Here is a 25,090-nt window from a genome sequence, read left to right as displayed (position 1 = left end):
CACCCGTACCCATTCACTTCAATGGGGCTGTGCACATGATTTTCACGCATCACTTGTGCGTTGCGTGAAAATCGCAACAAGCTCTATATTGTGTGTTGGGAAGTGAATGTGGCTGCGTGAAAATCGCAAGCAAGTGCGGATGCAGAGCGATTTTCACACATGGTTGCTAGCAGACGATCAGGATGGGGACCCGATCTTTATTTTTTTTCCTTATAACATGGTTATAAGGGAAAATAATAGCATAATAGAATGCTAAGTAAATTATTTAACTCACTTAATCCACTTGTTCGCGAAGCCCGGCTCGTCTTCATTCTTCTTCTTTAAAGGACCTGGGAGGAAAATGACCTTTGGTGATGTCACTGCGCTAATCACATGGCCCATCACCATGGTGATAACCCTGTGATGAGAGCAGTGACATCACCAAAGGTCCTTTTCCTCCCAGGACATGCAACAATTTTTATGATGATAGTCTATGGTGTTGCACTGCGACTGCTAAGCGACAGTCGCAGAAAAATCCATCTTGGATGGATTTTTTGTGACTGTCGTGTTGCAGTTGCAGCATGTCGCATTGCAACACCATAGACTATCAGTACAAAAATTGTTGTGCGACACATGTCGTCGTGTAGCCCTATCCTAAAAGTATTACCCATGAAACCTCAAATTGCACTAAATTATAAATGAACTATACACTCAATCATTTTCTTTCGTACAGCACATGTAGCCGTCCAGTAGCTCTTGAAGCAGCACAGACAAAGAGGTTTTTGTCAACATCAAGATATTCAGAAATAGGATTAATTGCAAACACAATGAGACATTCAAGACCGGCAAAGCGACGGACACTGTCTACAATAATAGCATCCATTGTAACTTCTGCTCGTCTGAATAGCTTCCCCAGTACTCTTTTTTTCCTTGCATATCTACCTGTGTCCATTTCCTGTAGTAGTTGTACGTATTCTTCAGATGCATCATTAGTGTTGCATAAAATAGCTATATCTCTTTTCGAGTAACCATTAGAAATATATTTTTCGCAGTTTTCAAAGACATACTTCACAATATCTGCCTTTACCAGGGACATTTCTTTAAAGAATCCCTGTATCCCATGGCAGCACTCACTCTTTTCTATGAGCACATCCAAAAAATCGTTGTCAAATTCAGAGGCAATTATTTTCATTTTCTCTTTAATTTTGTTGTGTATTAATTGAGGGCTCCGAACCACCTTTGTTAAAGCATGCTTATTCTGAGATCTGCATTCTGGTAGGCCAGTAAAATCATTGTGGTATGACTGGAAATAGTCCATAAAAACCCAAAACATACCACCAGAGTTCATAACAATATTGTTTGCTTTTTAAACCAATTAACTTCATTTACACGGAAGTTCTGGGCTTCATCAGCCACAATGTGCTTGACGTTAATTTGTTGCTCAGTTTCAAATTTTGTACGAGTCATGACGTCACAAATGCGAAAACTCCTGAAAATGAAAAACAATGATAAATAATTTTAGCACTAGAGAAGTATAAGTAGATAAAACATCCATGAATTTATAGGTGCTATACCTTAGTATTTATTACTGTAGGTGTATTTGAGGTTAAGTTTTAGATTGGAGTTGCTATGCGCTGCTGCGCCAAATTTATGCAAATGGCGCATAGTGCAATGTGTTAGTTTAAAGAGACAGGGGGCACACCAAATACTTAAAGGAGTGCAAAGGGTGGTGTAACTACATATGACAAATAATCTGACCCAAGAGAGAGTCAAAAGAGCCACCCCATAAATGCACATCCGACCATAAAGGGATATAAAAATATATATAAAGTTTATTAGACACAACAACACACACGCATTACAAAATTGTATACAATATAGAACAAAGTGCGGTATGCAATAAAATATATGTAACCGACACACAGGTCCACTGAATTCTCACATATGAATGTATGCGTTATCAACCAGCATATAAAGCAATACAGTGAATCACATATAGCAAATGTAAGGTAAGGTGAGACCACTAGAATTAAAGATACAGACAGACCGACATGGGGTCAAATATCAAGAGCCAAACCTACATAGCCAGCTGGTGCAGTGGACCTGGAAACATAACATTGTCTCAATTGCTCACCAGCTTGCCTGGCATTATCTCTGTGGCTTCAAATAGCTGCATTCAATAATGTTTAGTATATATATTTGTCCCTTCCTTGTTCTTTCCTGTTATGTGGCTGTGTTTTGTCTGGTGGAGCTCATATGTGTTCCACCAGCCGATCATGTGACTCACACTTCCGGTTTCCTGCTTTGACTGGAGTTTGATATGCTCACACACTGACCACAGTTCCTGCTGCACAGGTGAACGTAATTATACCTTATCTAACACCCTATATTAATTGACGCCCCAACACACAGTCCTTTACCCCTGAGGAAGCCGGATTGCTCCGGTGATACGCGTTGGGCGCTTGTTATGTTTCCAGGTCCACTGCACCAGCTGGCTATGTAGGTTTGGCTCTTGATATTTGACCTCATGTCGGTCTGTCTGTATCTTTAATTCTAGTGGTCTCACCTTACCTTACATTTGCTATATGTGATTCATTGTATTGCTTTATATGCTGGTTGATAACGCATACATTCATATGTGAGAATTCAGTGGACCTGTGTGTGTCGGTTACATATATTTTATTGCATACCGCAATAAACAATTTTGTAATGCGTGTGTGTTGTTGTGTCTAATAAACTTTATATATATTTTTATATCCCTTTATGGTTGGATGTGCATTCATGGGGTGGCTCTTTTGACACTCTCTCTTGGGTCAGATTATTTGTCATGCATAGTGCCATGTGGTTGTGCCTATGTCATTTAAAGTACACCTATGAGATGCCTGGTGTGGAGTTGCCACGTATTTTGTGTCTTTTTAAAAAGTCACACTTCATAAATGTTTCACAAAAGCGATCTACTCTAAAATTCTGGCCAAATTTTCATTACATATCTGTATGTGGCTCTGAAAGCTGCAATGCTCAATAACTTGCAACATATCACTTTTTAAAGCCAGAATTCGGAAGAGCAGAACAATAAAAAAACTAAACCAGATAAAAATAGAAATGGACCATTCCAGTGGAGGAAATAATTAAAAGAAGTGCATTTAAAAAATCTGTCACAACTAGAAAGCATGCAGTAAAGTTAAATGACACGTGGTTTCCTATATTCCCTTTCACAGCACTGGAATCTTCACTTTCCATACTTTCTAGCCCAGATTTGCTTTAAAAACAAAGTACAAGGCTGCCACAAGGAAGAGCCAGTGAAAAAAATGGCATTAGAAACAGACACACTATCATAGCATTTTGCATCAGTGTGTACATCCATTTTCTGGCTATATAGCCATTAAAAGCAAATTAATTTAATTGGGCTTTTAGTTAAAACTCCAACCCCTGCAGTGCCCTCAATATGTACGTGTGTGTGTGTGTGTTTGTATATACAGTGGATATAAAAAGTCTACACACCCCTATTAAAATGTCAGGTTTCTGTGCTGTAAAAAAAATGAGACAAAGATAAATCATTTAAAGGGCTTCTGTCACTCCACTAAACTCGTTATTTTTTTCTTTTTGGGTACTTATAATCCCTATCCTGCGATATATCTATACATTATGTTATTAATCATTTTTATTCTGTAGATAAGGCAAAAAACGTACTTTTATAATATGCTAATTATTAGCATATTATAAAAGCACGTTTTTTGCCTTATCTACAGAATGAAAATAATTAATAACATAATGTATAGATATATCGCAGGATAGGGATTATAAGTACCCCCAAAAAAATAAAAAAATTTAGTGGGGTGACAGAAGCCCTTTAAGAACTTTTTACACCTTTAATGTGACATATAAACTGTACCACTCAATTGAAAAACAAACTGAAATCTTTTAGGTGGAGGGAAGAAAACAAAATAAAAAATGTGGTTGCATAATTGTGCGCACCCTCTTATAACTGGGGATGTAGCTGTGTTCAGAATTAAGCAATCACATTCAAAATCAAAGTCAGCATACACCTGCCATCATTTAAAGTGCCTCTGACTAACCCCAAATAAAATTCAGCTGCTCTAGTTGGTCTATCCGGGAATTTTCTTAGTCGCATTGCACAGCAAAAGCCATGGTCCACAGAGAGCTTCCAAAACATCAGAGGGATCTCATTGTTAAAAGGTATCAGTCAGGAGAATGGTACAAAAGAATTTCCAAGGCATTAGATATACCATGGAACAGAGTGAAGACAGTCATCACCAAGTGGAAAATATATGGCACAACAGTGACATTACCAAGAATTGGATGTCCCTCTAAAATTGATGAAAAGAAAAGAAGAAAACTGGTCTGGGAGGCTATCAAGAGGTCTACAGAAACATTAACCACTTCAGCCCCCCTAGCTTAAACACCCTTAATGACCAGACCACTTTTTACAATTCTGCACTACACTACATTCACCGTTTATTGCTCGGTCATGCAACTTACCACCCAAATGAATTTTACCTCCTTTTCTTCTCACTAATAGAGCTTTCATTTGGTGGTATTTCATTGCTGCTGTCATTTTAACTTTTTTTTTGTTATTAATTGAAATTTTTGCAAAAAAATTAAATTTTTCACTTTTAGTTGTAAAATTTTTCTAAAAAAAACAACATCTATATATAAATTTTTCGCTAAATTTATTGTTCTACATGTCTTTGATTAAAAAAAATGTTTGGGTAAAAAAAAAAAATTGTTTGGGTAAAAGTTATAGCGTTTACAAACTATGGTATAAAAATGTGAATTTCCGCTTTTTGAAGCAGCTCTGACTTTCTGAGCACCTGTCATGTTTCCTAAGGTTCTACAATGCCCAGACAGTAGAAAACCCCCACAAATAACCCCATTTCGGAAAGTAGACATCCTAAGGTATTCGCTGATGGGCATAGTGAGTTCATAGAACTTTTTATTTTTTGTCACAAGTTAGCGGAAAATGATGAATTTTTTTTTTTTTTCCTTACAAAGTCTCATATTCCACTAACTTGTGACAAAAAATAAAAACTTCCATGAACTCATTATGCCCATCATGAAATACCTTGGGGTGTCTTCTTTCCAAAATGGGGCCACTTGTGGGGTAGTTATACTGCCCTGGCATTTTAGGGGCCCAAATGCGTGCAAAGTAGTTTGAAATCAAAATCTGTAAAAAATGGCAGGTGAAATCCGAAAGGTGCTCTTTGGAATGTGGGCCCCTTTGCCCACCTAGGCTGCAAAAAAGTGTCACACATGTGGTATCGCCATACTCAGGAGAAGTTGGGGAATGTGTTTTGGGGTGTCATTTTACATATACCCATGCTGGGTGAGATAAATATCTTGGTCAAATGCCAACTTTGTATAAAAAAAATGGGAAAAGTTGTCTTTTGCCGAGATATTTCTCTCACCCAGCATGGGTGAAAGTAAAAAGACACCCCAAAACACATTCCCCAACTTCTCCTGAGTACGGCGATACCACATGTGTGACACTTTTCTGCAGCCTAGGTGGGCAAATAGGCCCACATTCCAAAGAGCACCTTTCGGATTTCACAGGGCATTTAAAAAAAAAAAAAAATTGATTTCAAACTACTTCTCACGCATTTGGGCCCCTAAAATGCCAGGGCAGTATAACTACCCCACGGTATTCCGTGAGGGGCATGGCGAGTTCCTAGAATTATTTTTTTTTGTCACAAGTTAGCGGAAAATAATGATTTTTTTTCTCCTTACAAAGTCTCATATTCCACTAACTTGTGACAAAAAATAAAAACTTCCATGAACTCACTATGCCCATCACGAAATACCCTGGGGTGTCTTCTTTTCAAAATGGGGTCACTTGTGGGGTAGTTATACTGCCCTGGCATTTTAGGGGCCCAAATGCGTGAGAAGTAGTTTGAAATCAAAATCTGTAAAAAATGCCCTGTGAAATCTGAAAGGTGCTCTTTGGAATGTGGGCCCATTTGCCCACCTAGGCTGCAAAAAAGTGTCACACATGTGGTATCGCCGTACTCAGGAGAAGTTGGGGAATGTGTTTTGGGGTGTCTTTTTACATATACCCATGCTGGGTGAGAGAAATATCTCGGCAAAAGACAACTTTTCCCATTTTTTTTATACAAAGTTGGCATTTGACCAAGATATTTATCTCACCCAACATTGGTATATGTAAAATGACACCCCAAAACACATTCCCCAACTTTTCCTGAGTACGGCGATACCACATGTGTGACATTTTTATGCAGCCTAGATGCGCAAAGGGGCCCAAATTCCTTTTAGGAGGGCATTTTTAGACATTTGGATCCCAGACTTCTTCTCACGCTTTAGGGCCCCTAAAAAGCCAGGGCAGTATAAATGCCCCACATGTGACCCCATTTTGGAAAGAAGACACCCCAAGGTATTCAATGAGGGGCATGGCGAGTTCATAGAAATTTTTTTTTTTTGGGACAAAAATTTTAATCTTTCATGGACTCAATATGCCCCTCACGGAATACCTTGGGGTGTCTTCTTTCCGAAATGTGGTCACATGTGGGGTATTTATACTGCCCTGGCATTTTAGGGGCCCTAAAGCATGAGAAGAAGTCTGGAATATAAATGTCTAAAAAATGTTATGCATTTGGATTCCGTGAGGGGTATGGTGAGTTCATGTGAGATTTTATTTTTTGACACAAGTTAGTGGAATATGAGACTTTGTAAGAAAAGAAAAAAAAAAAAAAGAATTTCTGCTAACTTGTGCCAATTTTTTTTTCTGAATGGAGCCTTACAGGGGGGTGATCAATGACAGGGGGGGGGGGGGGGGGAAGGGTGATCAGGGAGTGTATATGGGGTGATCACCCCCCTGTCATGGATCACCCCCCTGTAAGGCTCCATTCAGACGTCCGTATGTGTTTTGCGGATCCGATCCATGGATCCGTAAAACACATACGGACGTCTGAATGGAGCCTTACAGGGGGGTGATCAATGACAGGGGGGTGATCAGGGAGTGTATATGGGGTGATCACCCCCCTGTCAGGCTCCATTCAGACGTCCGTATGTGTTTTGCGGATCCATGGATCGGATCCGCAAAACACATACGGACGTCTGAATGGAGCCTTACAGGGAGGTGATCATCCCATATAGACTCCCTGATCACCCCCCTGTAAGGCTCCATTCAGACGTCCGTATGTGTTTTGCGGATCCGATCCATGGATGCGTGGATCCGCAAAACACATACGGACCTCTGAATGGAGCCTTACAGGGGGGTGATCAATGACAGGGGGGTGATCAGGGAGTCTATATGGGGTGATCAGGGGTTCATAAGGGGTTAATAAGTGACGGGGGTGGGGGGGGGTGTAGTGTAGTGTGGTGATTGGTGCCACTTATTACTGAGCTACCTGTGTCCTCTGGTGGTCGATCAAAGCAAAAGGGACCACCAGAGGACCAGGTATATTAGACGCTGTTATCAAAACAGCGTCTAATATACCTGTTAGGGGTTAAAAAAATCGCATCTACAGCCTGCCAGCGAACGATCGCCGCTGGCAGGCTGTAGATCCAGTCTCTTACCTTCCGATCCTGTGAACGCGCGCGCCTGTGTGCGCGCGTTCACAGGAAATCTCGCCTCTCGCGAGATGACGCACGGATGCGTCCAGGAGGAATGAATCGACCGCCTCCAGGACGCATCCGTGCGTTAGGCGGTCCTGGGGAGGTTAAAGGAGCTACAGGAATATCTGGCAAGTACTGGATATGTGGTACATGTGACAACAATCTCCTGTATTCTTCATATGTTTGGGCTATGGGGTAGAAAAACAAAGAAAAACATCCAAGCCAGGCTACATTTTGCAAAAACACATCTGAAGTCTCTCAAAAGCATGTGGGAAAAAGTGTTATGGTCTGATGAAACCAAGGTTGAACTTTTTGGCCATAATTCCAAAAGATATGTTTGGCGCAAAAACAACACTGCACATCACCAAAAGAACACCATACCCACAGTGAAGCATGGTGGTGGTAGCATCATGCCAAGGGGCTGTTTTTCTTCAGCTGGAACTGGGGCCTTAGTTAAGCTAAAGGGAATTATGAACAGTTCCAAATACCAGTCAATATTGGCACAAAACCTTCAGGTTTCTGCTAGAAAGCTGAACATAAAGAGGAACTTCATCTTTCAGCATGACAACGACCCAAAGCATACATCCAAATCAACCAAGGAATGGCTTCACCAGAAGAAGCCTAAAGTTTTGGAATGGCCCAGCCAGAGCCCAGACGTGAATCCGATTGAAAATTTGTGGGGTGATCTGAAGACGGCTATGCACAGGAGATGCCCTCGCAATCTGACAGATTTGGAGTGTTTTTGCAAAGAAGAGTTGGCAAATCTTGCCAAGTCAAAATGTGCCATGCTGATAGACTCATACCCAAAAAGACTGAGTGCTGTAATAAAATAAAAAAGTGCTTCAACAAAGTATTAGTTTAAGGGTGTGGCTTATGCAACCATATTATTTTATTTTTATATTTTTTCTTCCCTCTACCTAAAAGATTTCAGTTTGTTTTTTAATTGAGTTGTACAGTTTATAGGTCACATTAAAGGTGGAAAAAGTTCTGAAGTTCTGTAGACTTTTTATTATATATTTTTATATATATATATATATATATATATATATACATACACACACATATTATTATATATCCCATAGTGCCCCAAGTATAAATTAAATAACTACGTTTTCTGCCTTCAGTAGTTCTAACGGCCCCATTAATCCCCCCAGTAGTTAGTAGTTGTAATAGCCTTTAGTTGTGATATACAGTACAGACCAAAAGTTTGGACACACCTTCTCATTCAAAGAGTTTTCTTTATTTTCATGACTATGAAAATTGTAGATTCACACTGAAGGCATCAAAACTATGAATTAACACATGTGGAATTATATACATAACAAGAAAGTGTGAAACAACTGAAAATATGTCATATTCTAGGTTCTTTAAAGTAGCCACCTTTTGCTTTGATTACTGCTTTGCACACTCTTGGCATTCTCTTGATGAGCTTCAAGAGGTAGTCACCTGAAATGGTCTTCCAACAGTCTTGAAGGAGTTCCCAGAGATGCTTAGCACTTGTTGGCCCTTTTGCCTTCACTCTGCGGTCCAGCTCACCCCAAACCATCTTGATTGGGTTCATGTCCGGTGACTGTGGAGGCCAGGTCATCTGGCGCAGCACCCCATCACTCTCCTTCATGGTCAAATAGCCCTTACACAGCCTGGAGGTGTGTTTGGGGTCATTGTCCTGTTGAAAAATAAATTATGGTCCAACTAAACGCAAACCGGATGTAATAGCATGCCGCTGCAAGATGCTGTGGTAGCCATGCTGGTTCAGTATGCCTTCAATTTTGAATAAATCCCCAACAGTGTCACCAGCAAAGCACCCCCACACCATCTCCTCCATGCTTCACGGTGGGAACCAGGCATGTAGAGTCCATCCGTTCACCTTTTCTGCGTCACACAAAGACACGGTGGTTGGAACCAAAGATCTCAAATTTGGACTCATCAGACCAAAGCACAGATTTCCACTGGTCTAATGTCCATTCCTTGTGTTCTTTAGCCCAAACAAGTCTCTTCTGCTTGTTGCCTGTCCTTAGCAGTGGTTTCCTAGCAGATATTCTACCATGAAGGCCTGATTCACACAGTCTCCTCTTAACAGTTGTTCTAGAGATGTGTCTGCTGCTAGAACTCTGTGTGGCATTGACCTGGTCTCTAATCTGAGCTGCTGTTAACCTGTGATTTCTGAGGCTGGTGACTCGGATGAACTTATCCTCCGCAGCAGAGGTGACTCTTGGTCTTCCTTTCCTGGGGCGATCCGCATGTGAGACAGTTTCTTTGTAGCGCTTGATGGTTTTTGTGACTGCACTTGGGGACACTTTCAAAGTTTTCCCAATTTTTCGGACTGACTGACCTTCATTTCTTAAAGTAATGATGGCCACTCGTTTTTATTTACTTAACTGCTTTTTTCTTGCCATAATACAAATTCTAACAGTCTATTCAGTAGGACTATCAGCTGTATATCCACCTGACTTCTCCACAACGCAACTGATGGTCCCAACTCCATTTATAAGGCAAGAAATCCCACTTATTAAACCTGACAGGGCACACCTGTGAAGTGAAAACCATTTCAGGTGACTACCTCTTGAAGCTCATCAAGAGAATGCCAAGAGTGTGCAAAGCAGTAATCAAAGCAAAAAGGTGTCTACTTTGAAGAACCTAGAATATGACATATTTTCAGTTGCTTCACACTTTTTTGTTATGTATATAATTCCACATGTGTTAATTCATAGTTTTGATGCCTTCAGTGTGAATCTACAATTTTCATAGTCATGAAAATAAAGAAAACTCTTTGAATGAGAAGGTGTGTCCAAACTTTTGGTCTGTACTGTATATATATATATACATATACATATATACCGCATTTTTCGCCCTATAAGACGCACCGACCCGTAAGACGCACCTAGGTTTTTGGGGAGGAAAATAAGAAAAAAAATAGTTTTAACCAAAAGGTGTGCTGTGTGTTTGGTGGGTTTGGAACTAATGGTGGTCTGTGGATGGCACTATTACCGGGGATCTGTGGATGACGGACACTGTTATGGGGGGGGGGATCTGTGGATGACGGACACTGTTATGGGGGGGATCTGTGGATGACTGACACTGTTATGGGGGGGATCTGTGGATGACGGACACTTATGGGGGGGATCTGTGATGGACACTTATGGGGGGGGGATCTGTGGCTTGCACTGTTACAGGGGGATCTGTGGCTGGCACTGTTACAGGGGGGATCTGTGGATGGCACTGTTACAGGGGGGATCTGTGGGTGGCACTGTTACAGGGGGGATCTGTGGGTGGCACTGTTACAGGGGGGATCTGTGGGTGGCACTGTTACAGGGGGGATCTGTGGGTGGCACTGTTATATATGTGCCATCCACAGACCCCCCCCACCCCATAACAATGTCATCCACAGACCCCCCCAGCCCATAACTGTGCCATCCACAGATGTCCCCCATAAAAATGTCATCCACAGATCCCCCGCCGCTCCAGTATACACATATAAGATGTCTTATTCAATTAATAGTTATTAAACATGCCCCCCAACTCCTAATAGTACCGTACATCCTAACCGCTTCAGTACAATGGAGGCAGGTAGGCCGGGCGGCCGGCGCGTCACTCACTGACGTCACTTGCCTGCGCCGCCTGCTTCATTCATAAAGTAGGCGGCGCAGGCACGTGACATCAGGGAGTTACGCTGCTGTCCGCCCTGCATTGTACTGAAGCGGTTAGGATTTAAGGTACTGTTAGGAATGAAGGGGCATATTTAATAACTATTAATTGAATAAGACATTTTATATTAGTATACCGGAGCGGCAGGGCGGGGCTATAGTACAGAAACTGCACCGCCCCGCCGCCCCTCAGTCCCTCCCCGAGTCCCCGCTCGCTCGTACATGGCAGCTTGCGATGTAAAACTGACAGCATTCGCCGTATAAGACGCATGGGCATTTTCCCCCCATTTTGGGGGGGGAGAAAAAGTGCGTCTTATACGGCAAAAAATACGGTGTAAATATATATGTATTAGTCCCCAGTTGTGCCCCCATATATATTTAACCCCATATATATTTAACACCTTATGGACCAGGCTCATTTTCACCTTAAAGACCAGGCCATTTTTTGCAAATCTGACCAGTGTCACTTTATGTGTGAATAACTTTAAAACACTTTTACTTATCCAGGCCATTCTGAGATTGTTTTTTCGTCACATATTGTACTTCATGACACTGGTAAAAAGGAGTAAAAAAAATTCATTTTTATTAAAATAAAAAATAAATAAAAAAATTACCAAACATTTGGAAAAATTTGCAAATTTCCAAGTTTCAGTTTCTCTACTTCTATAATACATAGTAATACCTCCAAAATAGTTATTACTTTACATTCCCCATATGTCTACTTCATGTTTGGATCATTTCTGGAATGCCATTTTATTTTTTGGGGATGTTACAAGGCTTAGAAGTCTAGCAGCAAACCCACTTTTAAGGACCAGTTCAGGTAAGTCACTTTGTGAGGCTTACATAATAGAAACCACCCAAAGATGACCCCATTCTAGAAACTACACCCCTCAAGGTATTCAAAACTGATTTTACAAACGTCGTTAACCCTTTAGGTGTTCCACAAGAGTTAATGGCAAATGGAGATAAAATTTCAGAATTTAGATTTTTTTGCAAATTTTCATTTTTTTCCAGTAACAAAGCAAGGGTTAACAGCCCAGGGCTGTGGAATCGGTAGATAAATGGCCCGACTCCAACTCCGAAGTTTTTGCTACTTCCGACTCCTTTGTATTTAATATGCGAATGTCATTACCACAGAACTACTGGCTAGGAAGCTGCTGCCTTCTCCTTTGTGTGCTGATCTTCTGCTGAAGATAGGGCAGTGGGAGGATCCAAGAGCAGGGGAAGGGGCATTTATTGTAAAACATGATTTTCCTAGTAGAATCCCATAGTCGTGTTTAAAGTTTAAGCTAACAATTGAGTTTACAAGTTTTTATAGCCTTAGCTGAATGACAGCAGTTTTTCAAATGGTTTACAGCTTCAGTCTTGAACTATTGACTATCCATTCCCTTCACTTATACAAGTGTCTCTAGTCCTGCAAAAAACATTCACTTAATCAATCAGTAAGAAGCTAGGTTAACCATGGGCGTTGCGTTCCCTGTAACAGCGGAACACAACACAATGGAAAGTATAAGTATTGCCGCTCCTTAACTGTGCGTTGCGTGCCATATAGTGAAGCATATGAAATGCATGCTTCTTTATGGTCACTTAACGTGTTCGTTTTGCGGTAACATGACGCACTGCATACATTGGCCTTTATTCTTACAGTAGAGAAGTACCGTATTTTTCGCAAAAGTGGGGGAAAAATAGCAGTGCGTCTTATGGGGCAAATGCTACGACCGTCCGGTGAATAGGCTGAGAGGGAGGAGGGGCTGGGGGCCGGCATCTGTTTCTGTAATGGCAGCGGGGCCCGGTGCAGTCACTGTATTCTACTACACTGGGCCCCGCTCACTGTAGTATACAGTAATCATATCTAACTTGTGGGTATTGTTAAAGTATTCCAATCATCTTAAAAACTTCTTGGCAGTCAGGAGGCCGGGTGGGCGCTCGTAGTGTAGCTCACTACGTCACGCGCCTGCTCCGCCCACTTTATGAATGAAGCAGGCACCGGGCCCCGCTGCCATTACAGAAACAGATGCCGGCCCCCATTCATTGTTATGGGGGGGATCTGTGGATGACACATAAGATAAGATGCTATATATGTGTCATCCACAGATGCCCCCACAATGATCCCCCATAACAGTGCCACCCACAGATGCCCCCATAACAGCGTCATCCACAGACCACCATTAGTTCAAAACCCACCAAAAGCACACCTTTTGGTTCAAAATATTTTTTTTCTTATTTTCCTCCTCAAAAACATAGGTGCGTCTTATAGGGCGAAAAATACGGTAATTAATTATAACTTTTTGCGAATTGGGACATTTAAACTTGCTTTTTTTAATTTTTATTCCAATTTAAATCTAGTAGGAGTCGGAGTCGGTTCATTTTTTGCCGACTCAGACTCCAGGTACCCAAAATTGCCTCCGACTCCTCGACTCCACAGCCCTGCAACAGCCAAACAAAAAACTCAATATTTATGGCTCTGATTCTGTAGTTTACAGAAACACCCCATATGTGGTCGTAAACTGCTGTACGGGCACACGGCAGGGCACAGAAGGAAAGGAATGCCATACGGTTTTTGGAAGGCAAATTTTGCTGGACTGGTTTTTTGACACCATATCCCATTTGAAGCCCCCCTGATGCACCCCTAGAGTAGAAACTCCCAAAAAGTGACCCCATTTTGGAAACTACGGGATAGGGTGGCAGTTTTGTTGGTACTATTTTAGGTTACATATGATTTTTTGTTGCTCTATATTACACTTTTTGTGAGGCAAGATAACAAATAGCTGTTTTGGCACAGTTTTTATTTTTTGTTATTTACAACATTCATCTGACAGGTTAGATCATGTGGTCTTTTTATAGAGCAGGTTATTACGGACACGGCAATACCTAATATGTCTTTTTTTTTAATGTACATTTTACACAATTATTTCATTTTTAAAATCATGTTTTAGTGTCTCCATAGTCCGATAGCCATATATTTTTAAATTTTTGGGCGATTATGTTGGGTAGGGTACAATTTTTGTGGGATGAGATGACGGTTTGATTGGCACTATTTTTGGGCAAGTATGACTTTTTGATTGCTTGCTATTGCACTTTTTGTGATGTAAGGTGACAAAAAAATGCCTTTTTTTTACACCGTTTCTTTTTTCTTTGTTACGGTATTCATCTGAGGGGTTAGGTCATGTGATATTTTTATAGAACAGGTTTTTACGGACGCGGCGATGCCCAATATATGTAGTGCATTTTATTTTTTCAATTTTTAATCAGTGATAAATGTGTTTTTTATTTTTACTTTTTTTTTTTTTTTTTACATTTCTTTGACCCAGACCCACTTGGTTCTTGAAGATCCAGTGGGTCTGATGTCTGTATAATAAAGTACAGTACACTATATAGTGTACTGTACTATCTTTTCACTTTACACTTAGTCTAAAAATTAAAATTTAGGTCAGTTTGATGTTTCTGATCCCCCGCGGTCACCAAGTGGGTCTGGGTAAAAAAAAAAAGAAGTGAAATAAAAAGTGAACGCCCCTCGGCATTGTCCCAGGGTGCCTGCTGATTGATTTTAGCAGGCACCCAGTTCCGATCACCGCCCGCCGCGCAGCGGTGATTGGAAATACACAGGTCCTTAAGTCCTGTACGCCCTGTGTCTGTAGAAGTTAATGTACCCCAGTTGTACCCCTATATATAATGTCCCCACCTTCTCCCCCCATTCCCGCTAGTGCCAACATAAAAAATAAAAATAAATACCTATCCACTTGCAAACGATTGAACACTCACTCTATACTGGAGGCAGATGCTCCCAGCGTCGTGACATCATATATGATGTCACAACACTAGTAGTCCAGGTCCTGCTGCCTCCATGGTGGAGTGAGTGGTCCATCGCATGCAAGTGGATGAGGCGAGCTTTTTTTTTTAACCTCTAAAAGGTGCATTTTTTACATAGTGTATTCACTTACTAGAGCGTGCACGCCTGTCTAAATGGCCGTTAAAAACAGGCCCTTTGATTTAAATGAGGTCAGTATGGCTGTGGAAGCAGACAAAAATAGGACATATCCTATTTTTGACGGCTGCTATTCACTGGCCGTTAAAAAAAAAACATCTGTGTGAATAGCCCTGTAGACTTCAACTGGTTGTAAAAATACCCGTTACGGCAGTTACTTAGAAAGAGGACCTGTCACCACTCCTGACATGCCTGTCTTAATAGCATTAATGCATTCCCTGTGGAATAACAATTCTAGAACATCTATTCTTATGGCTCTATGATGAACCATTCCTTCATTATTTCATCCAGAAGTTATGAATGAATAGCTAGCAGTCTGCAGTAAGGGTACAGAGGGGTGGTAACAAGTTGGGGGTGGTAACAGTCTGACAATGGCAGCACTGATTGGATATAGTCAGTCTGTGCAGGTACACCCCCAACTGGTTACCTCCCCTCTGTACCCTTACTGCAGACTGCTAGCAATTCATTCATAGCTTCTAGTAGAAATAATAAAGGAATGGCACAACACAGAGTCATAAGAATAGATGCTCCAGAATTGTTATTACACGGGGAATGAATGTAGCTATTAAAACAGGCATGTCAGGAGTGGTGAAAGGTCCTCAAATGGCCACTTTCCTTCTTCGTGGCCATGTAACCTTAAAGAGAACCTGTCACCGGGATTTTGGGTATAGAGCTGAGGAAATGGGTTGCTAGATGGCCGCTAGCACACCCACAATACCCAGTCCCCATAGCTCTGTGTGCTTTTATTGTGTATAAAAACCAATTTAATACATATGCAAATAAACCTGAGATGAGTCAGAGCTTGAAAATATGACTCTTCTCTGGTCACACAAGTAAGATATGACTCTTATGTTAATTTGCATATGTATCAAATTGTTTTTTTTTTTACACAATAAAAGCACACAGAGCTATGGGGACTGGATATTGCGGATGTGCTAGTGGCCATCTAGCAGCCCATGTCCTCAGCTCTATACCCAAAATCCCGGTGACAGGTTCCCTTTAAAGTGTGCCTCACGTGCATACCTTTATGTCTCCAAGGTTGCAGGCTACAAACAAACAAACCTGTCAGCTACTGCAGCCACGTGTTAGTCCACACCATCTACCCCCCCATCTTTATCTGCAGGTTACCAAGAAGATGGAGTAAATGACTAGAATTAAGCAACCATGCAGATAAACACATCTGCATAAGAGGTTTAGAAACAAAACTGTAGTATACTGCAAACCCCATATTATCTGCCAGGTTGTGTCATTTGTTATTTTACATGCATTGAAGCAATAAAAAATGTTTGCATGGGTGAAAAACAAATTTGGCTGCTTACAACAACTATTGGAGAGAGCTCACTGTCTAGAAATTAAGAGAGTTCATTCATTCTAAAAGAGCAAGGAATATACTAAAATAAAAAAAATTACTCACGTTTTTAATACCCGGTTGCCACTTTGTGGGTACCCCCTTGTCCATGACCTGTGTAGCCTTAGTGGTTAGAAATCATACAAGCAGCCATGACTGCTGAGGCCAGGGATTGGCTACAGTGGTCACAAGTGCTTGTAAAGCACATCATCACAACAGGACAAGTCAAGACGACCAGTGGAGCAGCAATAAAGGATTAAGCACATATTTTAAAAAAAAATAAAATAAATACATCACCCACCAAAAAGGGAAGTCCAGATACACTGAATGCGCGCCTCCAGAGTCGTATCCAAAAACTCCCTACTTTAATCCAGAATAGAAAAAGTGGTAGAACCCCACATTAAAAAGAATAGAAATGGTGCTTTAATCCAAGAAAAGCAGTACAAGCGACCAAAACCCCCCAAAAAAATAATGCATTTTTTTTGGGGTCGTCTGTACTGCTTTTCTTAGAATAAAGCACCATTTCTATTCTTTTTAAAATGTGGGATGCTACCACTTTTTCTATTCTGGATTTCTTATTTTAAAGTATTCCATACTCTTAGGAAAAAAATGGACAATCCTGGAAGCATGACATTAGTTTTGTTTCTGTAATTTCATCTTGGTCTTCTTAATTCAGCCACTGATTAGCACCATTTTTTTCCTGTTGTGTACTGCAATGCATTGACTTCACAAAATAAGATAAAAAGATGCAGATGCTGCATTGAGACTTATTTTCAGGTAATACTCTACAGGAAATAAGTATACAAACAGCCCCCCTCAATCATTCAACGGAAGGCATTTGAAAAAGCTGCCTGCAGATGGGCCCATGTTCCATTGGAGGATTTTCTGGTTTGGCAGCTTTCGTTCATTTGGAAAATAGATAATTTGCAAACTTATTTCTCATGGAGCATTGCCTCCAAACACAAGCTGCATTTCTTCGGTGAGAAGTACCTCTTTCTGAGAAGGGTGGGGAAGAAAAGAAACATTGCTGCATCTTTGAAGGGTATCTCTTAGCATGCTCAACCCTATTAAACTAGGCATACTGCCTGGAGTGCTGCTGTTGTAAGGTCTGTATTACACAAACGGATTATATTATCAATTTCTGTCTAATCAGACCAATAGTTGGTGTTTATAACAAAAGATCTGTGTGTGTAAACGGCCATCTGACCAATGATTGGTCAGATATCTGTCAGATAACATGTTGGTGTAATACAGGCCTAAGGCCCCTCTGCAGCACACAAAAAGGAGTGGAGAGTAAGGAAAGCATAGGGATGTTACAAAAGTAATGCTCCCAGGGCTCTGGGCATCACCCCTGTACTTAGACATGCTCACTTGCATACAGTATCTCATAAAAAGGGAGTACACCCCTCACATTTTTGTAAATATTTTATTATATCTTTTCATGGGACAACACTGAAGATCTGACACTTTGATACAATGTAAAGTCGGTGTACAGTTTGTATAACAGTGTAAATTTTGTGTGCCCTCAATAACTCAACACACAGTCATTAATGTCTAAATTGCTTGCAACAAAAGCGAGTACACCCCTAAGTGAAAATGGACAAATTGTGCTCAATTAACCATTTTCCCTCCCCTGTGTCATGTGACTCGATAGTATTACAAGGTCTCAGGTGTGTATGGGGAGCAGGTGTGTTACATTTGGTGTTATCTCTCTCACACTCTCTCATACTGGTCACTGGGAGTTCAACATGGCATCTCATGGTAAAGAACTCTCTGTGGATCTGAACAAAAGAATTGTTGCTCTATATAAAGATGTCCTAGGCCAGGCATCCTCAAACTGCGGCCCGACAGCTGTTGCAAAACTACAACTCCCAGCATGCCCGAACAGCCTACAGGTATCAGCCTACAGCAGGGCATTGTGGGAGTTGTAGTTTCACAACAGCTGGAGGGCCGCATTTTGAGGATGCCTGTCCTAGGCTATAAGAAGATTGCCAACACCCTGAAACTGAGCTGCAGACAGATTCCACTGAGAACAGGCCTCACCATGGTCGACCAAAGAAGTTGAGTGCACATGCTCAGCGTCATATCCAAGATTGGCTTTTCAAAATAGATGTATGAGTGCTGCCAGCATTACTGCAGAGGTTAAAGGGGTGGGGGGGGGGGTCAGCCTGTCAGTGCTCAGACCATATGCCGCACACTGCATCAAATTGGTCTGCATGACTCTCATCCCAGAAGGAAGCCTCTTCTAAAGATAATGTACAAGAAAGCCCGCAAACAGTTTGCTGAAGACAAGCAGACTAAGGACATGGATTACTGGAACCATGTCCTGTGGTCTGATGAGACCAAGATAAACTTATTTGGTTTAGGTGGTGTCAAGCGTGTGTGGCGGCAACCAGGTAAGGAGTACGAAGACAAGCGTGTTATGCCTACAGTCAAGCATGGTGGTGGGACATCATGGTTTCGGGCTGCATGAGTGCTGCCGGCTGTGGGGAGCTACAGTTCATTGAGGGAACCATGAATGCCAACATGTACTGTGACATACTGAAGCAGAGCATGATCCCCTCCCTTCGGAAACTGGGCCGCAGGGCAGTATACCAACATGTTAACGACCCCAAACCCAACTACAAGATGACCACTGTCTTGCTAAAGAAACTGAGGGTAAAGGTGCAGGACTGGCCAAGCATGTCTTTAGACCGAAACCCTATTGAGCATCTGTGTGCATCCTCAAACGGAAGGTTGAGGAGCGCAAGGTCTCTAACATCCACCAGCTCCGTGATGTTATCATGGAGGAGTAGAAGAGGATTCCAGTGGCAACCTGTGAAGCTCTAGTGAACTCCATGCCCAAGAGAGTTAAGGCAGCGCTGGCAAATAATGGTGACCACACAAAATATTGCCATTTTGGCCATTGTAACTTAGGGGTGTACTCACTTTTGTTGCCAGCGGTTTAGACATTAATGACTGTGTGTTGAGTTATTTTGAGGGCAAAACAAATTTACACTGTTACACAAGCTGTACACTGACTACTTTACATTGTATCAAAGTGTCAGATTTTCAGTGTTGTCCCATGAAAAGATATATATAGAAAATATTTTCAAAAATGTGAGGGGTGTACTCATTTTTGTGAGATACTGTACTGTATAGATAAAAATGCAGACAAAAGAAAGGTATGGTCAGTATAGTGTGCCTGGTTTAGTAGGGTAGATCATGCTGACAGACGCTCTTTAAGGATTTCAGTGGACTCAACTAATACAATTTCAGTAAACTTTCTCTAGTGGTGGCTGAGGGCTACTTGGTCAAGAGTTTCTTTTTGGCCACAAGTTTATATACACATGAATAAACAGACATTTCCATACTTACCTCACATAATCTCGTAATGGTCTGTTCTCACAAATGTAAAGAATGTCATTAGTTAAACAATTTTTCATGTTTTTTATCCGTTTGATTATCTCCAAAGCAATTACAGTCTTTCCAGTTCCTGGTGGTCCATGCACAAATAAAGTCTCATTAATTCCTATATTCCCTGACAGCACCTTATACTGTTCTATGGTAAGAAGGTTGAAGAACTCAATTCTAAACTTGTCGCTTAGCATGTTTCTGAAGCAGAGAATCACTATTGTAAGTGACTGCAGTAATTCTTTCACCGTGCCCAAATCAAGCAGTTTGTACTTCCTTGGATATGTTATCTCAGGCCAGAAGAAGCTGGACTTGCCAGGTTTAGCATTTAGACGCAGCATTTTAGGTTTTACACATAACCTTCCCGTGTAGCATCCAATATTAACTAATTTCTGCTTCAAGGCAAAGGCTGTTATTCTTGAACAATTAAAGTCCTCTTCAGTGACCTCAGCATTGAAGACAGAGTACAGTGTTGGATAGTCATTAGGTGACAGAAGTAAAATGTCACACACAACATTTGGGTTACTCTTCTGCTCTACATCCACAGCCCAGCTCCTAGATACAATTACTGCCCCAGTATTCGGGAGTATGGTATTCAGCTGGTCTTCCAAACCAGGGTTCTCTGCCTTAAGATCCTCATACAGTTTGTCGGGTTTTATAGTTAACGTGTCCTCAATATCTGTGCAATAAGACAAGAAGGAAACATAAAAAGCCTCATGTTCTATAAACAATGTATCAAATGGTTTAAATAAAAACAATTTCCCCCTCTATTATGTTTTACTATGCTGCCTGGGTTACCTTATTGTGGCTAAATAATTGCCCTACAGATTGGAAAAACGGCAACTCACAGTATCCTCATGCCTAAGGCCCCTTTCACACAAGCAAGTTTTCCGCACGGGTGCAATGCGTGACGTGAACGCATAGCACCCGCACTGAATCCTTTCAATGGGTCTGTGTACATGATCGCTTTTTCACTCATCAGTTCTGCGTCGTATAAGAATCGCAGCATGTTCTATATTCTGCGTTTTTCACGCAGCCCTGGCCCCATAGAAGTGTGGATGCAATACGTTTTTCACTGATTGTTGCTAAGAGATGTTTGTAAACCTTCATTATGGACAAGGCGGTCATAATGGTTATTTACTGTGTGTATGAAGAGAAATATTGAGTTTATTCTTGTTATTCAATGATCATGCTACAATACAAATCAGCGTTATCAACAGTTGTTTTCTGGTTCTATAATGCCTACAGGAGAAACAATATTTTATAAGCTGGTGGCAGATTTACGGTGAGATGCAACTTGCCCTGGCCTGCCTTGGTGGTATGCATTTATTAATATATTTATCTAATCAGTTTATATCGGGGCTTCTCTGCCTTTTTATAAAGGTGCCTCAGACAGAACATGGTGGGGTTTTTTTTTCATCATTTTCCTTTAGCTTTAGTCCTATTGCTGTAATTGTTAAAAGTTTTTTTTTTTTTACAATGAAATATCTGTACACGTACCTCCAATTGTAAATGTTGCCGCTATACAAAAAAATATCATTATTATGTCTTTCATATTTGTATTATCTGAAAACATAAAAAATAATTTTATTTTAATTTTTTTCATAGTCCTAACTTTTTTATTTTTCCGTTCACATAGCCTTATGAGGGCTTATTTTTTGCAGGAAAATTCGTATTTTCCAATGGCGCCATTTTACGGTTGCATATAATGTAGTGGGAAGCAGAAAAAAAAAATTCTAAATAAATGGGGTGAAATTGCAAAAAAACAAAACAAAAAAAACACAAAAAACCCCAAAAACACAGCAATTCCACTACAGTTTTATGGGTTTTTAAATAAACAGGAGCGGGCGCCATGTTTAAAGACCACGCCAGCATCGTAAATGTACGGCGCTGGGCGTGAAGGGGTTAACTGGTTATGTGATATGCGAATTGCTGATTTGTTATGTTGGCCTGCCACCTGCTGGCCAACATAAGAATTGCAGATCTAATATGCTGGGTCTCTTCAGAGAGACCAAGCCTATTAAAGTGATTTGCCAGCATCCCCGTGCTGCCAACGTGCTTCAGTTTTTTGTTTTTTTTAATTGTATAGATGTCGTGATCACACTTGATAATGGCATCTAAAGGCTGTAATTGACATTATTGGTGGTTACGGTCATTAGCCACGGGTCTGTTTGAAAAAGCAGAGACTCTCCTGCCATGTCGCCTGCTGCATGTGCCAGCAGGAGTCATGTTTACATGTACAGCACTGGTAGAGTAAGAGTTAAAGGCTATGAATACCTTTGGGGCATTTTTTTTTTTAACTAAAATGCATTTTTTTAAATAAAAATAATTTTTGTAATAGGGTTCTTTTTTTGGTTTGGCTTCTGCAGCTTCTATGTTGCACAGTATAAAGTTAGCGCAGAATTCTATTTATAGTGAAATCCCTCAAACAAGCTCTCTGACAGCTCATTCTTAAACTCCTATCCTGAACAATCCTCTAAGTTGATTTATGGCCACATCACACTTAAAGGGGTATTCCCATCTCAGACAATGGGGGCAAATCGCTAGGATATGCCCCCTATTGTCTGATAGGAGCGGGTCCCATCGCTGGGACCCGCACTTACAACGAGAACTAAGCAGGGAGCTTTCCCAGGGTCCGTCCACCACCAAGCGCTGTTCCCATAGAAGTGAATGGGAGCGCCAACGCGCGGCTATTTTTGGCGGCCCCATAGAAATGGACGGCAGCTGCACATGCGCCCTCCGTTCATTTCCCGGCTCCGTTCTCATTGTAGGTGCGGGTCCCGCACCTATCCGACAACGGGGGCATATGCTAGCGATATGCCCCCATTGTCTGAGATGGGAAAACCCCTTTAAAGGCATTGTGCAGTGGGTAGATATTGATGACATATCCTCATGATAAATCATCAATATCAGATCAGCAGGGGGTACGAGTCCCAGCTGCACCACCAATCAGCTGTTTGAAGAGGAGGTGGTGCTCATGCGAGTGCAGCTTCCTTTTCATTATTACACTGTGTGTCAACTCACTCATCTTTGCATAGCAGAGTAAGTACAAGTGTTCGTCCCATTGATTTGAATGGGACAAGCACTTGTCATGACACTGTGCCACCACTAGAAGTGAGACAACATATAGTTTAATCATGAAGAAGAAGCAGTGCTCGCATGAGCTTTGCCTCCTCTTTAAAGAGGTTGTCTGGGCTTTTTCTATTAATGACCTATCCTCAGGATAGGTTATCAATATCAGATCATCTGTATGAGGAGATGGCACATGCAGTTTCCCTTCTCTCCGCTGTATATCTATGGAACAGCAGCAGCGGACAGGAAGAGAGTCAGCACATGCACACTGTACACCTGATTGTCAGGGGTGCCGGGTGTCAGACCCCTGCTGATCTGATATTAATGACCTATCCTGAGGATAGGTCATCAATAGAAAAATAGAACAGACAACCCCTTTAAACAGCTGGGGTATCGGGACTCAGACCCCCACTGATATGATATTGATGTCCTGAGGATAGGTCATCACTATCTATCCTCTACACAGCCCTTTTAAACGGTCTTGCTATTTTTATCCTTGTATTTTAATATGGTTTTAGGAATGATGCATTAATATAACATGTTGTTCCAATTGACTTCTGTAGCTTCTATGTTTCACAGTATACAGCAACCTACAGAATTTTTTATTTAATTTATTTTACACTGAAATTCGTCAAATGAGCTCTCCCACAGCTTGGTCTTCAGCCCCTCTTTCTTCTTCTGAACAATCTTCTAAACTAATTTATAACCACATTAATTTTTTTGATAATTTTAGCTTCTATATGGTTCTCAATATGGTTGTGTGAATGAGGTTTTACTGTGACAACACTTTGTTTACTGTGCAGTTCTTCATTTATTTAGCTAAACAAAAACAAATCAGTAAAGGAAAAAAAAGCAATTATTCATTAGAATGAATTAATTTTTGCGACCAGATACATACTGTCAAACAGACTGTCCTGTAACTCTTGTAAAGTGCCCATGCCTTTCTTTGTGAAGACTGGCTTAGCTTGTGGTGGTCCTTCCTCAGTGGTTAGTCTTTCAAACTGTGCCTCCAGAGAATGTTCTGTGAATTAACAAATCAATTAAAGGTGTTATCCTATGATTAATGTAAAAAATGAAACCAAGACATCATATAGTAAAAAGAAAACTTGTTTCTAATAAAGCTAGAACCTGCCCTGTACCTCACACAGATCCATAGATATACTCATTCATTACTCCAAATGCTTTGCTAGATTCTCTTCAGGCTGGCAGCTCAGGGCACATGTCCTTTCTTCTGCAGCTCTCTCAGTAAGGGTTCATTCACACGTCCATATCTGTTTTTGCGGATCTGCAAAACACGGATACCGGTCATGTGCATTCCACATTTTGTGGATCTGAATGTTCTGCTCTATGATAAAAATGCCTATTCTTGTCTGCAAAATGGACAAGAATGTTCAGGTCATGCTCTATCTTTTTTTTTGTGGGTCCGTGGAACATCTTTTGCAGCCCCATTGAAATGAATGGGTCCGCATCCGATCTGCAAAATTGCAGAATGGATGCGGAAAGAAAAACATGGTCATGTGAATGGGCCCCAACAGTCACACCTTCTAAATGAATATCCTGCTGGTGCCAGCAGAAGATGGGAACCGAGTGTGTGTGACCTGCTTGTTCAGCTCACAACTTGAGCATGTTTTGCAGCAGAAAGTAAATGACATAAGTAATTAGATTTTCTTGTTGAATTATATTAAATTAACTTTTAAAGCTGGGGCAACCGCTTTGAAGAAGTTGTTCTGGATTTTATTATTGCTGTCCTATCTCCAGGATAGGTCATCAATAACTCGTTGATGAGGTTCCATGATGGTTAAGGGCCTTCTTTCAACTCCATTCTCTCTGCATAGGGGGACAAGACAGGGTGCACCCTGTTGTCTCTGCTATTTGCAGTAGCGCTTTAACCCCTAGCACTAGTTATTAGAGAGTTACCCGCTATCAAGGGATACCTATTAAACCTAGAGAAGGTCGTGCAGATGACATGGTTCTATTTCTTTCTGATCCCCTTCACTCCCTACAACACGCCATATTCCTTACTGATACAGTTGGGCTTTTTCTGGCCTCCTTATCCCCTTAAGGGCTGGGCCAATTTTT

At 41.1% G+C, this 25,090-nt stretch overlaps 1 protein-coding gene across 1 annotated transcript in view; it reads right to left on the bottom strand.

Moving 5' to 3' along the window:
* Nucleotides 1-650: 650 nt before the first annotated feature.
* The window catches only part of LOC122931543 (schlafen family member 9-like), a 55,797-nt gene continuing 31,357 nt past the window's right edge, over nt 651-25,090 (bottom strand). Inside the window, 4 exon segments of the mRNA XM_044285610.1 lie at nt 651-1,338; nt 1,341-1,468; nt 19,904-20,618; nt 23,910-24,032. Coding sequence (XP_044141545.1) covers nt 695-1,338; nt 1,341-1,468; nt 19,904-20,618; nt 23,910-24,032 — 1,610 coding nt within the window. The 3' untranslated portion in view covers nt 651-694.

Source organism: Bufo gargarizans, chromosome 3 (genome assembly GCF_014858855.1).
Source record: "Bufo gargarizans isolate SCDJY-AF-19 chromosome 3, ASM1485885v1, whole genome shotgun sequence".
NCBI classification, from domain to species: Eukaryota; Metazoa; Chordata; class Amphibia; order Anura; family Bufonidae; genus Bufo; species Bufo gargarizans.
The sequence above is the reverse complement of the archived record's forward strand: the minus strand, read 5'-3'. Positions and strand labels throughout refer to the sequence as shown.